The 19,220-nt window shown below is 45.4% G+C and overlaps 1 protein-coding gene across 1 annotated transcript; it reads right to left on the reverse strand.

Moving 5' to 3' along the window:
- Positions 1–15,515: 15,515 nt before the first annotated feature.
- Positions 15,516–18,704, reverse strand: LOC124661651 (beta-glucuronosyltransferase GlcAT14A-like). The gene is made up of 4 exons (XM_047199524.1): positions 18,203–18,704; positions 16,775–16,850; positions 16,590–16,705; positions 15,516–16,506 (listed from the first exon to the last, which is right to left on the reverse strand). The coding sequence occupies exons 1-4, from the start codon at positions 18,702–18,704 to the stop codon at positions 15,992–15,994; spliced, it is 1,209 nt and encodes a 402-aa protein (XP_047055480.1). The 3' UTR covers positions 15,516–15,991.
- Between the last annotated feature and the right edge of the window lie 516 nt (positions 18,705–19,220).

The raw sequence follows: 19,220 nt of genomic DNA on the forward strand, positions 1-19,220 counted from the left end.
CATATATATGCTTATCAAACACATAGTGAAGTTCCACTATGATTATCTCATTGATGAATTGCTATTATCAACTACAACTTTAAAAAGAGAGTAGACAAGTAAACCCATGAACCCCGGTCCATTTCTATGTGTCCTCCCAAAAAATTTCGTTCCCACCTTATTTTAAATCAAAAAATAACATATGATATATCAAAATGTTCACAAAAGAAATCTCTATGTAATAAAAGTATAATTTACATATGAATTTGAATAACTTATGAATATGAATTTGAAGTCATGTACCAAAGTGTCGGCGGGATAAGGACATGCGGCAACCGTTAGTCCCGGCTGGTGGGTAAGTTTCCCGTCAAGACGTTGCGCGGGAAATTTTCCCGCCACGATGCCGCGCGGGAAAGTTTATTACGATTGAAATGGAATTAAAGTACATAGCTCAACTGAAAATTAAGATACATGCCCAGATTAAGTCACAATCGGCCGAACTTGTTTTCGAATGTTGGAGTGATTCAGTCATACTCGTGCCTATCCCTATAAACGTCGCCACTGTAGTCGTCGTAGTCGCCGATGTTATCATCGCTGGCATCGGGGTCGCGGTAGTCGAACCTCGGCGGGTGAGAACGCATGGGCTGGAACTGTGGGGAGTACGGCCACGCCACCATAGACGACGGTCGGCCTCGTTGAAGTTAAAATGAGGTGGGCCGTAATCCTTGTGTTTGGCAAGCGCACTCTCACGCCGATTAATGAAGAAGCCGTCCCAAGTCGGGCTGTAGTCGGGATGCCACTGGGGATTCCTCTGCTGCTCTGGTGTGAACTCGAAGTAGTAGTGGTTCGTGATGGCCATCTAGCGCGCCACACCTAGAGGGACAGGAGGGACCGGTACGCCTCCGACGCTCAACATCCAGCCGATGGGGACGCGGTAGCCCGGCGGGCAGGGGTAGTTTGAGGCGCAAAGCGCCTCCGCCTCCTGGGGGTTAGATATACGATGGAAGCCATGGGAGAGAGTGATGTGGTTTGCTGATATGAGTCTAGATGTGTGATACGTCTCAAACGTATCTATAATTTCTTATGTTCCATGCTACTTTTATGATGATACACACATGTTTTATACACACTTTATGTCATTATTATGCATTTTCCGGAACTAACCTATTGACAAGATGCCGAAGTGCCAGTTCCTGTTTTCTGCTGTTTTTGGTTTCAGAAATCCTAGTAAGGAAATATTCTCGGAATTGGACGAAATCAACGCCTAGCATCTTATAATTCCACGAAGCTTCCAGAACACCGGAGAGGCACCAGAGGGGAGCCCTGGGGGGCCCACACGTGTGGGCGGCGCGGCCCAGGGGGGCGCGCCCCCCTGTTGTGTGGAGCCTCCGTAGCCCCTCCGACTCCGCCTCTTCGCCTATAAGAAGCCCCCTGACCTAAATCTTCGATACGGAAAAGCCACGGTACGAGAAACCTTCCAGAGCCGCCGCCATCGCGAAGCCAAGATCTGGGGGACAGGGTCTCTCGTTCCGGCACGCCGCCGGGACGGGGAAGTGCCCCCGGAAGGCTTCTCCATCAACACCACCGCCATCTTCATCACCACTGCTCTCTCCCATGAGGAGGGAGTAGTTCTCCATAGAGGCTAAGGGCTGTACCGGTAGCTATGTGGTTAATCTCTCTCCTATGTACTTCAATACAATGATCTCATGAGCTGCCTTACATGATTGAGATTCATATGAGTTTTGTATCACTATTCATCTATGTGTTACTCTAGTGATGTCATTAAAGTACTCTATTCCTCCTCCATGGTGTAACGGTGACAGTGTGTGCATCATGTAGTACTTGGCGTAGGTTATGGTTGTAATCTCTTGTAGATTATGGAGTTAACTATTACTATGATAGTATTGATGCGATCTATTCCTCCTTCATAGTGTGATGGTGACAGTGTGCATGCTATGTTAGTACTTGGTGTAATTGCAATTATCTATCATGCACTCTAAGGTTATTTAAATATGAACATCGAATGTTGTGGAGCTTGTTAACTCCGGCATTGAGGTGCTCTTGTAGCCCTACACAATTAGTGGTGTTCATCATCCAACAAGAGAGTGTAGAGTGGTTTTATTATGTGATCAATGTTGAGAGTGTCCACTAGTGAAAGTATGATCCCTAGGCCTTGTTTCCAAATACTGCAATCACCGCTTATTTACTGTTTTACTGCATCTTTACTTCCTGCAATATTACTACCATCAACTGCACGCCAGCAAGCTATTTTCTGGCGCCGTTGCCACTACTCATATTCATCTATACCACCTGTGTTTTACTATCTCTTCGCCGAACTAGTGCACCTATACATCTGACAAGTGTATTGGGTGTGTTGGGGACACAAGAGACTTCTTGTATCGTGATTGCAGGGTTGCTTGAGAGGGATATCTTTGACCTCTTCCTCCCCGAGTTCGATAAACCTTGGGTGATTCACTTAAGGGAAACTTGCTGCTGTTCTACAAACCTCTGCTCTTGGAGGCCCAACACTGTCTACAGGAATAGAAGCGTGCGTAGACATCAATGTGATATGGAAATGGAGGCCAAGCCTACATATATATAGTGAAAAATGGCGGGAAGACGGTGGCGGGAAGCGGTGGAAAGCGCGGGAGAAAAATAGGCGGGAACGCAGTGGCGCGGAAAACTTTCATCTCGGGTGGGGGCTCAAACCGGGACAAAAGATCGGGTGGCTTAATCTGGGGGAGGCTTATCTGGTGTTTGCCCTTTTATCTCGGGTGGGGTCTCAAACCGAGACAAAAGATGGGGGGCTTAATCTGGGGGAGGCTTATCTGGTGTTTGCCTTATCTGGGGGGGGGGACTTACTTGGGGGGCTTATCCGGGGGGGGTATCTGGAGGCACGCCGCTATATATAGCCCCTCCGGGGAGAGCCGAGAGAGCAGCCCGGGAGCAGAGAGAGGAGAGGCAACGACCAGGATGGAAAGAGCCTCTCCGGCGGAGCTTCTCGAATATGTCTTAGATGGCCGGCCGTCTTAGACATATTCGGAAGCTCCGCCCGAGTGAACTCTTCCCGCAAGAAGGACTCCCGCCCGGAAGCTTCTCGAAGACGTCGTTGGTGCTCACGCCCTAGGACATCTTCGGAAGCTCCGCCAGTGTTGGGGAAAGGGTTGGGAAATCACCCGTGGCGGAACTTCTCGAAGATGTCGTTGGTGCACACGCCCTACGACATCTTCGGAAGTTCCACCTCGGATTTTTTTTTATGCAAGCCCGTGAAAGACTCCATCTCCTCTAACAGTGTTGGGAAAAGGGTTGAGAAATCTCCCATGCCGGAACTTCTCCAAGATGTCGTTGGTGCACACACAATACGGCATCTTCGGAAGTTCCGCCTCGGAATTGTTTTCTTGCAAGCCCGTGAAAGACTCGATCTCCTCTAGCAGTGTTGGGGAATCTCCACTGTTAATACATACAGTTTCATGATAACACAAAAATAAATGGGAAATTGATTGCCATGTTGAGATACTCATTTGTGCCATGAACCTTCTTAAATTAACTTGGATCATAGAGCCTTTTCATCATTGAACCTTCTTCGGCCGTAACCATGGAGCATCTTCATCATTTAACTTGATGCTTGGGTCAATGTTCACTGTTCATCAAACTTATTATAATCTTCTGACATGTTTGTCTTGTCCTCCACTCCCACGATGTTTCTTTCACCAGAAAAAATTATGTTGCGCTTTGGCTCATCGTATGATGTATTCGTTTTCTTATTTTTTCCTGTTTCTTGGTTTGGTAGACATGTACTTCACATAGAAAACCTGGGCCACGTCCTTGTCTAGGACGAATGGTTCGTCTCTATACCCAAGATTGTTGAGATCCACTATTGTCATTCCATACAACTTGTCTACCTGAACCCCGCCTCCTGTTATCTTGACCTATTTGCACCTAAACAAAGGGACCTTAAAATAAGGTCCGTAGTCAAGTTCCCATATCTCCTCTATGTAACCATAATATGTGTCCTTTTGTCCTTTGTTGTTTGTTGCATCAAAGCGGACACCACTGTTTTGGTTGGAGATCTTTTTATCTTGGGCGATAATGTAAAATGTATTCCCATTTATCTTGTATCCTTGGAAAGTCAATACAGTCGAAGATGGTGTCTGGGCCAACTAGTACAACTGATCTCCAACAGTGATGTCATTCATGATATGTTTTTGCAACCAACCGCCAAAATTCGACATGTGTTCACGTGTAATCGAATCGTCCAACTGCCCTGAGTTCTGGGAGCGTACAATATTCTTGTGTACATTGATATACGAAGCCACCAAGGTGGAACTTTGTAGAACTGTGTAGTGTGCTTGAGTGAAAGAATGCCCGTCCCTACATATCATTGCTTTCTTTCCTAGCGTGCCTCTTCCACTCAGTCTCCCATCATGTCGTGATTCAGGAACACCAATCGACTTAAGGTCGGGAATAAAGTCAACACAGAACTCAATGACCTCCTCTGTTTCATAGCCCTTGGAGATGCTTCCTTCTGACCTGGCACGGTTATGAACATATTTCTTTAAGACTCCCATGAACCTCTCAAAGGGGAACATATTGTGTAGAAACATAGGACCGAGAATGGAAATCTCATCGACCAGGTGAATGAGGAGATGTGTCATAATACTGAAGAACGATGGTGGGAAGACCAGCTCAAAACTAACAAGACATTGGACCACATAATTTTGCAACCTTTGTAGACTTTCTGGATTGGTTACCTTCTGAGAAATTGCATTGAGGAATGTACATAGCTTCACAATGGGCACTCGAACATTTTCCGGTAGAAGCCCCCTCGATGCAATCGGAAGCAACTACGTCATTATCACGTGGCATTCATGAGATTTCAAGTTCTAGAATTTTTCCTCTGCCACACTTATTATTCCCTTTATATTGGAGGAGAAGCCAGACGGGACCTTGATACTATTTAGGTATTCAAAAAAGATTTCCTTCTCTGCTTTTGTAAGAGCGTAGCTAGCTGGAGTAATGCCGTCCTTTATCTGTATCATGCAGTTTTTCTGGGTCTTTCATACGTTGCTAGTCCTCCCGTGCTTCTGGTGTATCTTTTGTCTTCCCGTACACGCCCAGGAAGCCTAGCAGGTTCACACAAAGATTCTTCGTCATGTGCATCACGTCGATTGAAGAGCAGACCTCTAGGACTTTCCAATAGGGTAGCTGCCAAAATATAGATTTCTTCTTCCACATGGCCGCGTGTCCGGCAGCATCATTCGGAACAAACCGTCCGCCAGGACCCTTTCCAAATATTACTTCTAGATCCTTGACCATACCAAATATATCAGCACCCTTACGGTGGGCAGGCTTCTTCCGGTGATCTGCCTCACCGTTGTAATACTTGCCTTTCTTTCTTAAGGGATGAGTACACGTAAGAAATCCATGATACCCCAGGTACACGACCTTCTTACATTTATCCAAATATTCACCTTTGAGCTCATCTAAACAATGCATGCATTGTATCCCTTGTTTGACTATCCTCAAATGTTACCAAGAGCAGGCCAAACATTGATGGTTACGAAAAGCAACGCTCGTAGGTTAAATTCATCATGCTTGTGCTCGTCCCACACAGGTACACCTGCTATGGACCACAGCTGTAGAAGTTCCTCAACTAATGGCTTCAGGTACACATCAATGTCGTTGTCGGGTTGCTTCGGGCCTTGGATGAGCACTGGCGTCATAATGAACTTCCGCTTCATGCACAACCAAGAAGGAAGGTTATAGATACAAAGAGTCACATGCTAGGTGCTATGGCTGTAGCTCTACTCTCCAAAAGAATTCATGTCATCTGTACTTAGACCAAACCTTAAGTTTCTTGCATCCTATGCAAAGTACGGGAACTCTCTATCAATTTTTCTCCACTAGGACCCATCAGCAGGGTGCCTCAACATCTCGTCTTTCTTACGTTCTTCTTTGAGCCATCGCAATAACTTAGCGTGCTCTTTATTTCTGAACAAACGTTTCAGCCGTGGCATTATAGGAGCATACCACATAACCTTGGCAGAAACCCTCTTCATGGGGCGCTCGCCCTCAACATCACCTGGGTCATCTCTTCTGATCTTATACCGCAATGCAGTGCACACCGGTCATGCATCCAAATTCTCGTACTCACCGCGGTAGAGAATGCAGTCATTAATGCATGCATGTATCTTTTGCACGTCTAATCCTAGAGGCGGACAATCTTCTTCACTTCGTACGTACTAGCGGGCAATTCGTTACCCATTGAAAGCTGCTTCTTAATTGTTTTCAGCAACTTTTCAAATCCGGAATCAATCCTACCGTTCTCTGCCTTTCATTGCAACAATTCCAGTGTGGAACCAAGCTTTTTCTGGCCATCTTCGCAACAATTTGTTGTGATCGCCTAACATCTGGTCGAAGTTCAACCTTTCCTTTTTGGTTTCATATTGTCTCCTTGCATCAGCAATGGCCCGGCCAAGATCATCAACGGGCTCATTTGGTGCCTCTTGGTCTTCTTCTTCATTGTCTTCATTGTCTTCATTGCCTTCTGATGGAAAACAACCCCATTTGCAGTATTACCGTATTCAGGGAACATGGGATAGTTGCCATCATCCTTTTCTTCTTCTTCATTGTCTTCCATCATAACCCCTATTTCTCCGTGCTTGAAACCGGACCGCAACAGGTGGCTGTGAATGGTACTCGAGGAAGAGTAATGTACGACATTCTTACAGTCAACACATGGATAATACGTAAAGCCACCATGTTTGTTTGCCTCAGCCACATTGATAAAATTTCTCAGGCCTGAAGTGAACTCGTTAAAGCGTCGGTCAATGTACATTCATTGCCGATTCATCTACATGATATAATTAAGCTTATCAAAAACCATTACAGAACATCATGATTAGTGAAATGATGTATATATATACATGCATTTTATCAATGATAGATGAAAGAATAAAGTTGTTAACCTCGATGGAGAAGAAAAAAGACAGTTAAGTGTGGCTTGTTTTGTGTGAACTCAAGTGCAAAACCTCTTAGGCATTTCATCGAACACCTCTTGTGCATATGAAGAGAGCAAAGCAACATACACTCCTCTTGTGATAAGAAGTGGAAAAATGGCTAAGTGTGGCTCACACTTGGGCAGGGACAAGGTGTATGTAGGTAGATGGGAACTTTGTCCCGGTTGGTAAGGCAAACCGGGACCATAGGGTAGTCCTTTGGTCCCGGTTTGTAATACAAACCGGGACTAAAGGGTTCCAAGGCATGAAAAGGCCTGCCACGCTCTGCTTTTTTTTCTTTTTTTTCGAAAAGGGGATATGACCCCAGCCTCTACATCGTGACGATGCACATGGCCTTTATTATTAATACTCAGTGTCAACAAAAGTATGTTGTACAGAATTCGCTAAAAACACACGATCGATACATAAACCAACCATGCAAGACACAAAACACTCTGAGGACTAGACGAACTAAGCATCCTGTAGTCGACTAGTGTGACACCATCCAGCCTGGGACAAGATACCCTGTGCGACCATCTGGAGATGGTTGCATCCAGTATCCATAAACGCCCGCTGGTCCTGAGGAAGGAGTAACGCCCATTGTTGCACCCAGTGCACAACCATATGGATAACCTGCATAATATTGAAAGAAGTTGAGTTGTTAAACACAATATTATTCCGACACCTCCATATTGACCAGCATAGAGCGGATACACCAATGCGTATACGCTCTTTTGCTTTTTTGTCAACTCCATTTAACCAATTGCCAAACATATTTGTAACATTAGTTGGAGGTGGAAGGTCGAAAGAGAAAAAAACCATGCGCCAAAGCAGTTTTGCAAAGGGACAACTTATAAATAAATGTTCAATAGATTCTTGAGCACCACAAAAAAGGCACTTCGTACAGCCTTTCCAATTTCGTTTTGCAAGATTGTCTTTAGTTAACAGAACTTTTTGATTAAGAAATCACATGAAAATCTTGATCTTTAGCGGGATTTTAATTTTCCATAGATATTTTCGTAAAAAAGGGGTGTGGTCATTCATTAAATCCTCATACATAGATTTAACAGTAAATTGGCCGGATATTGTAAGGTTCCATACAAAAACATCATCTTGATCCTCAAGGCGAACATTCATCAAACGTCTACACAAGTGCAACCAATCCATCCATTTATTCCCATGTAATACCCTCCTAAATTGGATGTTCAAAGGTACCTGAGATAACACATCGGCCACCAAGACATTTCTATGTTGGACTATGTTATATATAGATGGATATTGCTGTGCTAAAGATCTATCTCCCAACCAAACATCCTCCCAAAATCTAACAGCTGAACCATCACCTAACTTAAAGTGACCTCGTGCAAAGAAATCATCTTTCACATGCATGAGTCCCTTCCAGAAATGAGAGTCAGATGGTTTAACCTGAACTTGAGAGAGAGTTTTTTGAGATAGATATTTATTGTGTAACAACTGCTGCCATACCCCTTCTTCATTCAATAATTTGAATAACCATTTACTGAGTAGGCATTTGTTTTTTAGTTCTAAAACTTTGATACCAAGACCACCTTGATCTTTTGGCCTACATATAATATTCCATTTCGTTAATCTATATTTGCGTTTTTCTTCATCTCCTTGCCAAAAAAATCTAGATCGATAAAAATCTAATCTTTTGAGAACCCCTTTTGGAATTTCGAGGAACGACAACATGAACATTGGTAAACTTGTCAACACAGAATTGATCAAAACAAGTCTATCCCCATAGGATAAGAGCTTGCCCTTCCAGCATCCCAATTTGCCCTCAAATCGAGTTTCTACCGGATACCAATCTGAGTTTCTAAGAGTTTTGTAGTGAATAGGAACTCCAAGATATCTAAAGGGCAAAGAACCTACTTCACATCCAAAAATATGTTTATATTGCTGTTCATCCTCCTTTGCTTTTCCGAAACAGAATAATTCACTCTTATGGAAATTAATTTTCAATCCCGATAATTGTTCAAAGATACAAAGGATTAATTTCATATTAAGAGCCTTTTGGAAATCATGCTCCATAAACAAAATGGTATCATCCGCATATTGCAAAATTGAAATACCACCCTCAACAAGGTGGGGTATTAAACTTCCAACTTTACCATCCTCCTTAGCACGCTCAATCAAGATAGCCAACATATCGACTACAATGTTGAAAAGAATGGGGGAAAGGGGATCACCCTGTCTCAAACCTTTCCTGGTCGGGAAATAATGTCCAATCTCATCGTTTACCTTAACCGCTACATTACCATCTTGTACAAAATCTTTAATAAAGCGACACCATTCCGGTGCAAAACCTTTCATTCTCAATATTTGTTGTAAAAATGACCATTTAACTTTATCATATGCCTTTTCGAAATCAATTTTAAATAATACTCCATCCATCTTCTTGGAATGCAACTCATGAATGGTTTCATGCAAGATCACCACTCCCTCTAAAATATGTCTACCTGGCATGAAAGCCGTTTGCGTAGGTCTTATCACTTTTGAAGCAATTCCTGTCACACGATTTGTACCAACCTTTGTAAACACCTTGAAACTTACATTAAGCAAACAAATTGGTCTATATTGTTGTATTTGAACAGCATTTTCTTTTTTCGGTAATAAAATAATAATGCCATAATTCAGTTTATATAGGGACAGCTCCCCATTATGCAACTGAGAAAATAGTGCCATTAGATCATCTTTAATTACCTCCCAGATTTTTTGATAAAACTCAGCGGGGAAACCATCCGGACCAGGTGCTTTGTTATGCTCCATTTGAAGAATGGCTTCGTGTACCTCCTTTTCAGTAAAAGGGGACGTAAGAAGGTCATTTTCTTCATCTGATAGCCTAGGTATGTCCTGATTGTTGTCCTCAACTAGATCAACATTGGATGGTGCGGGCTCCCCGAAAAGCTTTTTATAAAATTCAGAGATATATACTTTTAAATCCTCATCTCCAACAATAGTCTCTTCCTCTTGTTCAAGTTGATATATTTTCTTTTTCCTTTTCTTGCCATTAGCAATGAGATGGAAATATTTAGTATTACTCCCCCCTTGTTGAATATGTTTCACTTTGGCTCTCTGCGCCCATTTTGTCTCCTCGTCCCTTCTTAACTTAGTTATTTTTTCATTTGCATCTTTCAATAAAGCCCTTTTAAAGCCCCTTTAGTCCCGGTTTGTAATACAAACCGGGATCAAATGCCTCAAACGAACCAGGACCAGAGGGTAGGGTCGTCCCGCGCCGAATGAACCGGGACCAATGCCCCCCACTAGTCCCGGCTCGTTTTAAAACCGAGACTATTGCTCCAAGGGGTGCTGGACAAAAGGCATGTTCTCTACTAGTGCGTCCAAACAGACTAAAATTTAGAGGGAGAGGACACCGAAGCAAAAGTGGTTTGAGAGGGGTATCGTTTATCTGAAGACAGCTTAGCTTAGCTAACTTCATCCTGGCAGCAGATGCGCACCGCTTGAAATCCAAATGCATGCATTCATAAGACATTAAAACTGTTGACAGTGCAGCGATCCATACAGTACGACCATAATATTGTTCAACTTGGATAAAACAACATATAGATAACTAGACGACATAGTACCAGCAACCAGATGAGATAGACACAGCTGACAAAGAGTACAGACAGAAATGGAATCTCAGAGTTCATCTACCAGATGGGAGTTTGGCAACTGAATAGCATGCGAGGTGAGCTTGGACTCATCTCAGCTCAATGTAGACGGGAGAGTACTCGGGATCCCAAATGTCCTCTTCGACGAACATGGACGCGCACGGCTGGTAGGGGCTCCGCAGACTCCCGACGCTCTGCGTCTTGCCCGACAGACAGATGATGCCTGCCCGCGTGGACACCTGAATCTTGTACTTGAAATCGTGCTGCCCAGGCGCCGGCTCACTTGCGAGGTGGATCACTGAAAGTGTGTACCCCGCCAACGGCACGCTCCGGTCGACCACCAGCAGGAACGCCGCCCCCGTGCCGAAGAGGGACACAACGTGGGCCGACTCCCCTTCACCTATGCGCATGGGGTAGAGGTCGCCGGCGATGACGCCGCTGAGCTGCAACCCAGGGTGCTCCATGCTAAGGTGGTCCCGCAGAGGCTTGCGGACATAGGGGCGGCAGCCGGCGATGGGGCAGTAGCACGGGGCGTGGAGGCAGAACGCTTCATGGGAGAGCTTCTCCATGAACGGGATGATGGCGGTGCAGCCATGCTCACTGAACGAGCACCGGGTGGTCATGCCGCCGAGGATTTTCTCCACGGCGTGGCAGCGGATGTCGGCGGACTCGCCACACACGCTGCAGTCATACTCGACCGCTTCGCTGCAACCTAAGCATGTCATATGGCCATCGATGCACTGCAAAGGAAAAGAGGAAAAACAAAAAGCACCCGAGTGTTACTGAAACAAGAACAGAAGTGCGAAAGCACGACGCACCAACTGGGTGAACACTGCTGCCACAGATTTCGGCCATACTATCTACGGTATTTGGTGCAAGTCATAGCAACTTCGTGCATGAAAAGTACATCTACCAAATGAACTTCCTAAACTTTCCGCTCAAACTCCGCTACCATGCATATATACGACTTTCATGCTAGTACTAACAGTTTGTTGAATCTGGGTCCACTCAGTGATCCAGAGAGTTGATACTGCATAGGACAAGATTTACAATGCATCATATATAGATGTTGGTCATGGGCTCATGCCAATCGGCAAGAGATAATAATACACACCCCAAGGGACTAGAGAACATCAAGGATAATGAAATGAGTTGTTAACAATATATATATATATGTCCATATCGTAATATTTTTTATTTTTTTCTAATAATAACATTCATTAAGTTCTACTGTAATCAGAACAAATAGTCAGAACTCTAGGAGTAGCATCATGATCAAAACATCAGATTTGTTACAAGTGAGCTATCAGAAACAATACAGCAGCACCAACATATAAAACATCAATAAGTGGCAATACTTCTGCATGCTTTGCGGGTGTATGAAAAAACCGCATAAAGTGTCAATAGGTAACTAATGGCCAAAACTAAATTATAGCCTACATGAATCTAGTTAGATTGAGTAAATATTCTACAAGGGAAAAATAGTCTGTCAACTGCAGTTTCTGTACCTGGAAAATGGGTGGAGCCAATGTACTAAGGCAGATAGAGCAGTCCAGCAACTTGGAGTCTAAGGTGACAGTGACCTGCTCCGAGGCCGCAGACTCCGCCGCGGACACAATCTTAGCCTTCTTTGCGGAGCTGCTCTCCTCCACCCCCGACCTTTCCATACGAGGCATCTGTCGATAGCCCACAACAAAATGCAAAGTTATTGATCAATACAAGGTATAACAACCAATCAGAAAAACACATGATCTTTTGGATACTTCAACACTCTTCAGATGTACAGACTGAAATTTGTATACAGGACACCAAAATGTTCAATTACCCATCAAAGACGAGCTTTGATCAGGCCAACGAAATCCACGTTCTTATGATAGTGTTTGCAAATTAGCTTCAGATTAGGGCCCTATCGTCCGAACACAAGGGCTTAATTGAAACTTTTCCATGCATAAAAAAAAGAACCCGCAAAAAAAAGTTGTATTTTATGTATACTTTTCCTGTTCTATTGCTACCGTGTGTCTTATACAATCGATCGGATTATATAGATATCCTTCAACAAAACAAAGGTCATCGAAAAGATTTCGGATGACTTACCAAAACACTAAAGCCAGTAGGAAAATAGATTCGTATTTGAAGAGGGCCTAACCGCATGGATAAGCTCACATTAACCCATTAATTTTGGATCCAATTTGGATTTTTTTCTTGGAAAGTGTCCAATAGAATTGGAATAGAATAATATAGATTCATACAACCCGCAAAAAAGGAAACTTTCCCCAAACCCTAAACCTCCAGCCGCAACCCCCACACCCAGAGGCAAGCTACGCCACACGCTCCCCCCCCCCCCTCCGCCGCCACCGGTTGCGCCAACCAAGGGCTCTAACTATTTCTCGCGCCGTCATCACGCCATCGCCTGAGCAACCCCGGTAAACCCGACGCCGTCGTCCCGAAATCAAGTCGTACATTTTCCATGCACGCACGCAACTAAATGACCCCATGGAATAAACTAGGTCAGATCTGTAGCCCCCACGAAGTCATGAACCCAATTCTACTCAGCACGCAGTGGATCGTGGCGATGTTTACTTTAAGAAAAAACTGGACGGAGATGAGAGAAGTGATGCAGTACTCACCTTGATCATGATGGATGACCAATCGACCGATCTCCCGCTCAGTTGTTCCGAGTCCAGTTCACCTCGAGCTCTCTACGATTTTTCGTCGCGCAGTTTTCGATGGAGAAGGGTCTGTGTCCGTAGGCCATCACCTACTACAGTAGTAGTATATATATAAGGGAAGCATTTTATGCTCTTTATTAAAAAGATATTTTGGCAGTCTTATTAGATATTTTGTGTAGCCTTTATTCGCAGTTTCTAAAAGTAGGCTCAGGTCAAGATTTTAGGCCGTCACCTACTACCATATGCATAGAGGCGTTTACTCCAGTACAAGCCTCTCTTCCCAGACTCAAACACATCAAAGGCTAAAATCTCTTAATACCTCTTTGTAATTAAACTTATGAAGAGGTACAAAACATGGGAGTGTTATTTTCGAACATGCTCCCTCTATTTTGAAATGCATCTAGGCACATTTTGAATTTAAAAAAATTGAAACAAAAAATTCACACGTACATCTTCACGTGCGATACGCTCACAAAGTCGTTTCATAAAAAATCGCCTTATCATGTGACGTGTATAAAAAAAGTCAAAATTCAGTGCTAAAAATAATGCTTTTCATAAGATAAATTTTATCTTTTTTACATAGACCACAAAAATATTAGATTTTCGTGAAACTTGACGAATGCACATATATTATGAAGATGTACATGTAGATTTTTTTAAAAAAAAATTGACACTTCGAAATATAATTTTTTTTGGCAGAGGGAACATACGCACTAGAGGCCTAATTGAACATCCGCCATATTACATCTGAATTTAAATAAATCTGCAACGTTCTTCTCGAGATGGAGGGAGTAATAATTTAAGTAATAATATACTTAACGTCTTTTGGTTCCCGGTATATTTTTTCCAGGAGGGAGTTGGGATTGAAAATCAAAATTTGAATTCAAATTCCTCGGCGGGCCCATTTACCGAGGGTTCTCGTTAAAACTAAAAAAATCAAAATTTTCCAAGATATATGATCATTTACCTGGCTGCTCGGGAAATCCGGAAACCGCGCGGTAACTAAACTCTCTGACCAGTAACCAAAATCTTGTTCCTCAAGTAACAATGATCAAGCTAATGGTCCTACCACTACTTTCATGTCGTCTTACCCCACTATTCCACCTAATGACTAGTCAGAGTCCCCTTATACATGGTCATGCTACCACAACACATCTGATCATCCATAACCAAATATTTGGTGAATTACTGCTATGTGATTTCCGCCCATAACATTATCAGAAGTGTTGTCCAACAAACGAACCAAACAAGTTTCTATACACTTATTGAGTACTACCAAAGGAAGGCGAGGACCTCTAGTCAACATAAAAGGCTGGCTATTGTTCATTTTCATGTTCGTTGATCCCCATATTCACATGATCATCACTTTTTTTTCACATGATCATCACTGCGTCTTTTAGAAGGATGTGGGGGGTTGGAAGAAGTGAAACGGGTGAGACAATGATTGACATCTAAATGAGACAATGAGGTACTACAAGCTGCTTTTAAGTTGTTCGGAACAGGAATGAAATGACACTGTTGATACTTTGAAGCGAGTCCACCAAGTAGAGAGAGAGGAGAATTCATCGTAAGAATGGACCTCCCCTCAATGCTCTCACATTCTCACTAGAGTTATGCATGTGTCATTTTTCTCCTCCGAGGGTAATGTTATGCTATGCGCAGCGGGAGGCTAATTTATTTGTTTATTTTTAAGAATCGAGAACTGGAGATAATAGAGTGATGGAGCAACCAGCAATCAAACAGGTTAATGGGCCAACCTCTCTTCGCTGGCTGTCAGCGGCTCAGATGGGCCGGCCCGTAGGTTATCTGCGCCAATAGGTTTCCCCGTAACTTTTGTTTGCAGCATGTTGCTCCAAGTTGTGTCGCCAGCCTGCCTGGTAGTGGGAGGCGCTGACCAGATCGGCGGCGGTGTGCAGCCGGAGGCCGGCGCAGCTACCGCTTCACTCCGGCAAACAGGTAGGTGCCCGCCTTGCCCTGTCACTTGCTACAATCCACATTGCACTGCAGCACTGTGATCACTTCCACTTATTACTGCGCCAGATTCTCCGAAGGAAAAGGAACCTCGCTTCCCCTCTAATTCCAAACAGGTCTTACAGAGCCAGGAGAAGCCTAATAGATGATCAGCTACTACAATGCTAGTTACTAATCCTGGATTTTGTTTGCAACCCTACAAATACTAGACTAGAAAAGAAAAACCAAATGGCACATGTGGGCGATACACAGTTCATGAGCAGTAAAAGAATCTGTAAGCGTTGTATTAACCACAACAGCAACAATCCAATCCACAAGGCTAACAAAAATTCCCCACCCTTCAATTTCCCCTTTCTGTTCTCACTCAATTCTGTATCGAGGCACCAAGAAAATTCCACCAGGTTCTATAAACATTCGCACAGGTCATCCAACTGATCGCTACTAATTACACTGCCTACTAGCTCAGGTATCCCCCCACCCAAAGCTCCCTGGCTTCCAACAATGCAAATGATGCAGCCAGTGATCCCTTGAGGCCACATGACAGTCACCAACAAAATTCTGGAAAGAATAGGCCCGTCCTCTTCACCTTGGCCCTGTGCCCGTAGCCCCAGCAGCGAAAATGCTTCGTTGGCAGGGGCAGATATGCTCGAGTTTGGAAGGGGGGAACGGGGAGCAGCCATTCTGTGAAAAATGAGAAGAGCTCAGCTGCGGGAACGTGCAGCCTCGCGGTTCAGTGATGCTATTGAGCGCATGAGCTGTTGCTTGACTTTGATTCTTCTAAGATCCGATCCATGTATCTGCGGAACTTCTCAGCTTGGGGGCCTGGCCTTACGATGTTCACATTGCTCCACTGGGAGCACGGATCGGAGAACCACCTATTTCTGCCTGTGCACCACGCACCAGGAACAGGCCTCTGACGCCAGCGCTGCAGTATTTTCTCGTCAATCTTGTCCAACAGATGCTCTTTCTCCTGAAACTTCCGAGCAAAGGGCACCCCGCTGTTCACTATCTCATCATAATGTGTACTGTCTAGGAAACGCGGTTCCATCTGAGGTGGATCATCCCACACCATGTACCGCAAGTCATTGTTCACCGTCGAATTGCGGAAGTCTGAGTTGCATGCGACTGAGTGGAAGTACCCTTCCAGAGGCAGCATCACGTTTGTGAAGTACATGAGAAGAGTTCGAGGGAGATTCTCCCATCCAAAAATGCAGTACTCTATAAAGCGCCGGTTTAGAATGACCCAAGGTGAACCTAGCAGAAATGGAATGCATATAAGGCGGGAAACAAGTTGACAGTAGAGAAAGGACAAGGAAGTGGAAGGAAAAACAAAATACCTGTGAAGAATTTGAAACCATCAGGAGTGTCCCGTTTCTGTGTGGCTTGGAAGAACTGATTCCTTCCAGCCAGGTATATCCCGGCATCTACTATGACTGGTTGCACTCTCTGACCCCTGCAACACTATATTGGTGAAACTAATACCAATGCAGCTAAATTCTTAATAAGTTCAGATAGTACATACTCTTTCCATCCAATGTCACTAGTGTGATCAATGAAGTTGAGGTGCCTTGGCACAGAGGAGAAGACATGAATCAGGTCTGCAGAAAAGGACAAAATGAAATACCATAAATACAAGCAAAGTCAAGAATCTCAAGCTTCATTAATCACCATATAGCTTCAACAGCTGAGAAATATTAACACATACGAAGGTAAAGAGTATATTTCAAACTTAAATAACTCCAGATTGATGGTAAATACTGTTTCCTGGAACCATTTTACTTACTGTATTAGGCAAAAGTAACAGGGTGAAGAGGTCATAAATACCAGGCTTGTAGAATAAAAGAAGCTAGTAAACTAATACTACAAGAAAAAGTACAACGTATTATGGATAGGCTGAGGAACAAGCATATGAGATCAATTCTGTGTCTAGTGACTATCTTGCATTTCTGCAACAATTTATGACAGGGTTTCAGAGCACGAGAAGATCTAATTAAGTGGTTGTCTCTTTTGTCTGGTCCACCAGTTATGTTTGCTTAAAATTTAAGGTTTCGTCATGCAGAACTCATGGATTTCCAGGTAAGGAAACACACAAGACTCATTTCTCAACTGAATGGTAATATGTTTTCCTCCATTTTTTTTGTAATTCTGTTTCCTTATTTGACAAGCTAAAGTGCATAGAGATGTAAACCGTGTCAGGTTTTCTTCGGGGCTTAGGTACGAAATGGGTACTCAATCAACCCAAGCTTCTTCAGAAACCTCCCTATCTTAGTACAAGACAATCATCTGCATTTGTGCATGTGACAGAGCATCACCCAGGAAGCAAAACTGATAGCGCAAGCTAGATGTTGTCAGTTAACATTATTTCATATGCTTCATCAAAATGGACGTTTGCTACATGTCGGAACAAAGCTACAGAGCTGCATAGGTCATGGGTGACGAGATTGAGGAGTTTCGTTAAGCATAGAAGAACCGAAACAGGTGATTCGGTGGGAAATTCAGTGGGTTTCAGCTTGACAACAGGGGGACAGAACAGAGCAATTGAAGAAAACAAGATACCCCACAACTATAGTATATTGTGCTACTATATTTCTGTCAAGGGCAGCTCCTAAAAACATTGTAAGCAACAACAACAACTCTGTTAGTATCATAATAAGTCAACTAAGCTTAACAGTAGCAACACAAGGCGTGGTCCAGGTATAACTATGCGTCTAATTGCACAATGTGACAGCAGACATTAAACAGCAGTTAAGACAAGGCAGCATCAGACGGGGGCTACAGCAACAGCTCGAGTGAAGTGCCCGAAATACCCGTGGACAATTGAAGAAAGAAACAGTTCCAGGGAGGGCCGAATACGGCATGCGATCTGCGCTAGATCCGGACGAGACAGTGCAGGAAACCCGGAACGGATTGCGCTAGGAAGAGGGGGTAATCGGTTGTGAGTGAATCTCACCGTCCTGGGTGACGAGCGGGTAATCAGCGGCGTGGAGCGTGACGAACCAGTCCCACTCGGCGTCCAACCGGAGCAGCGCGGCCGCGGCACGAAGGGTCGCCGCGAGCCCGGACGACCCCATGGGGGTGCCCGCGGCGGGGCGCCCGACGACGTCGACGTTCCCGAACGCGGTGGCCGCGGGCAGCGCGCGGGCCACGGCGGCGGCGAGCTCGGCCCGCTCGGGGTCGGGCGCGTCCGCGGAGAGGTGCAGCAGGTACTGGTTCCGCGGGTGGTAGACGGCGAGGAGGAGCCGCAGGAGCCGGCGCCCGTCCCCGCGGCCGCCCGCGAGGAGGTACGCGAAGGACGGCGGCGCGGCGGCCCCGCGCCGCACGTAGGAGGGCGGCGGCAGCCGCGCGAAGAGCGCGGAGGAGGCGGAGTAGCCCGAGAGGGCTGAGAGGAAGAGCGTGAGGGAGATGAAGGCGACGGTGACTAGCGGGAGCAGCCACTTGTCCGCGGCCCCCATCGCCGCCCGCCCGCGCGAGCTCGCGGGCGCGAGCCCGCTGGAGCAGGGTCGAGTGAGCAGCCGCGCCGAGCTGGAGACGGGCGCTACGCGCCAGCAGCAGAAGCTAGCTACGCAGAGGAGCAGGGCGAGTCAACGCCGGCGCGCGCTAGGACGCCGGCGAGGGCGGCGGCGCGCGGGATAGGTAGGGTTTGGAGGCGAGATCGCATCGGGGCAGAGCAGCTCGATCTCGTCGTGTACGTTTCGGTGTCTCGTCTCGGCTCGGCTCACGGAGGAAGAAGGGAGAGAGCGTGAGGCGCCTGTCCGTCGCTTTGTACCAGCGCCAACGAGGGGGACACCGTGGCAGCTGTCCCAACCCCGCTGACGTTTGGGTCCCGCTCTGCTCGGCCCGGCTGTCAGTGGGGGTTCGCGGCTGGGTATGGGAGGATGGGGTGGCGTGGCGAGTGGGCGCGGGCGGGTGGGCCCGGCCGCGCAGAGGGCGCGGGGAGTTGTCGGATGGGGCAAACGAACGGCGCTTGC

The sequence above is a fragment of the Lolium rigidum genome, chromosome 6 (assembly GCF_022539505.1).
Source record: "Lolium rigidum isolate FL_2022 chromosome 6, APGP_CSIRO_Lrig_0.1, whole genome shotgun sequence".
Lineage (NCBI taxonomy): Eukaryota > Viridiplantae > Streptophyta > Magnoliopsida > Poales > Poaceae > Lolium > Lolium rigidum.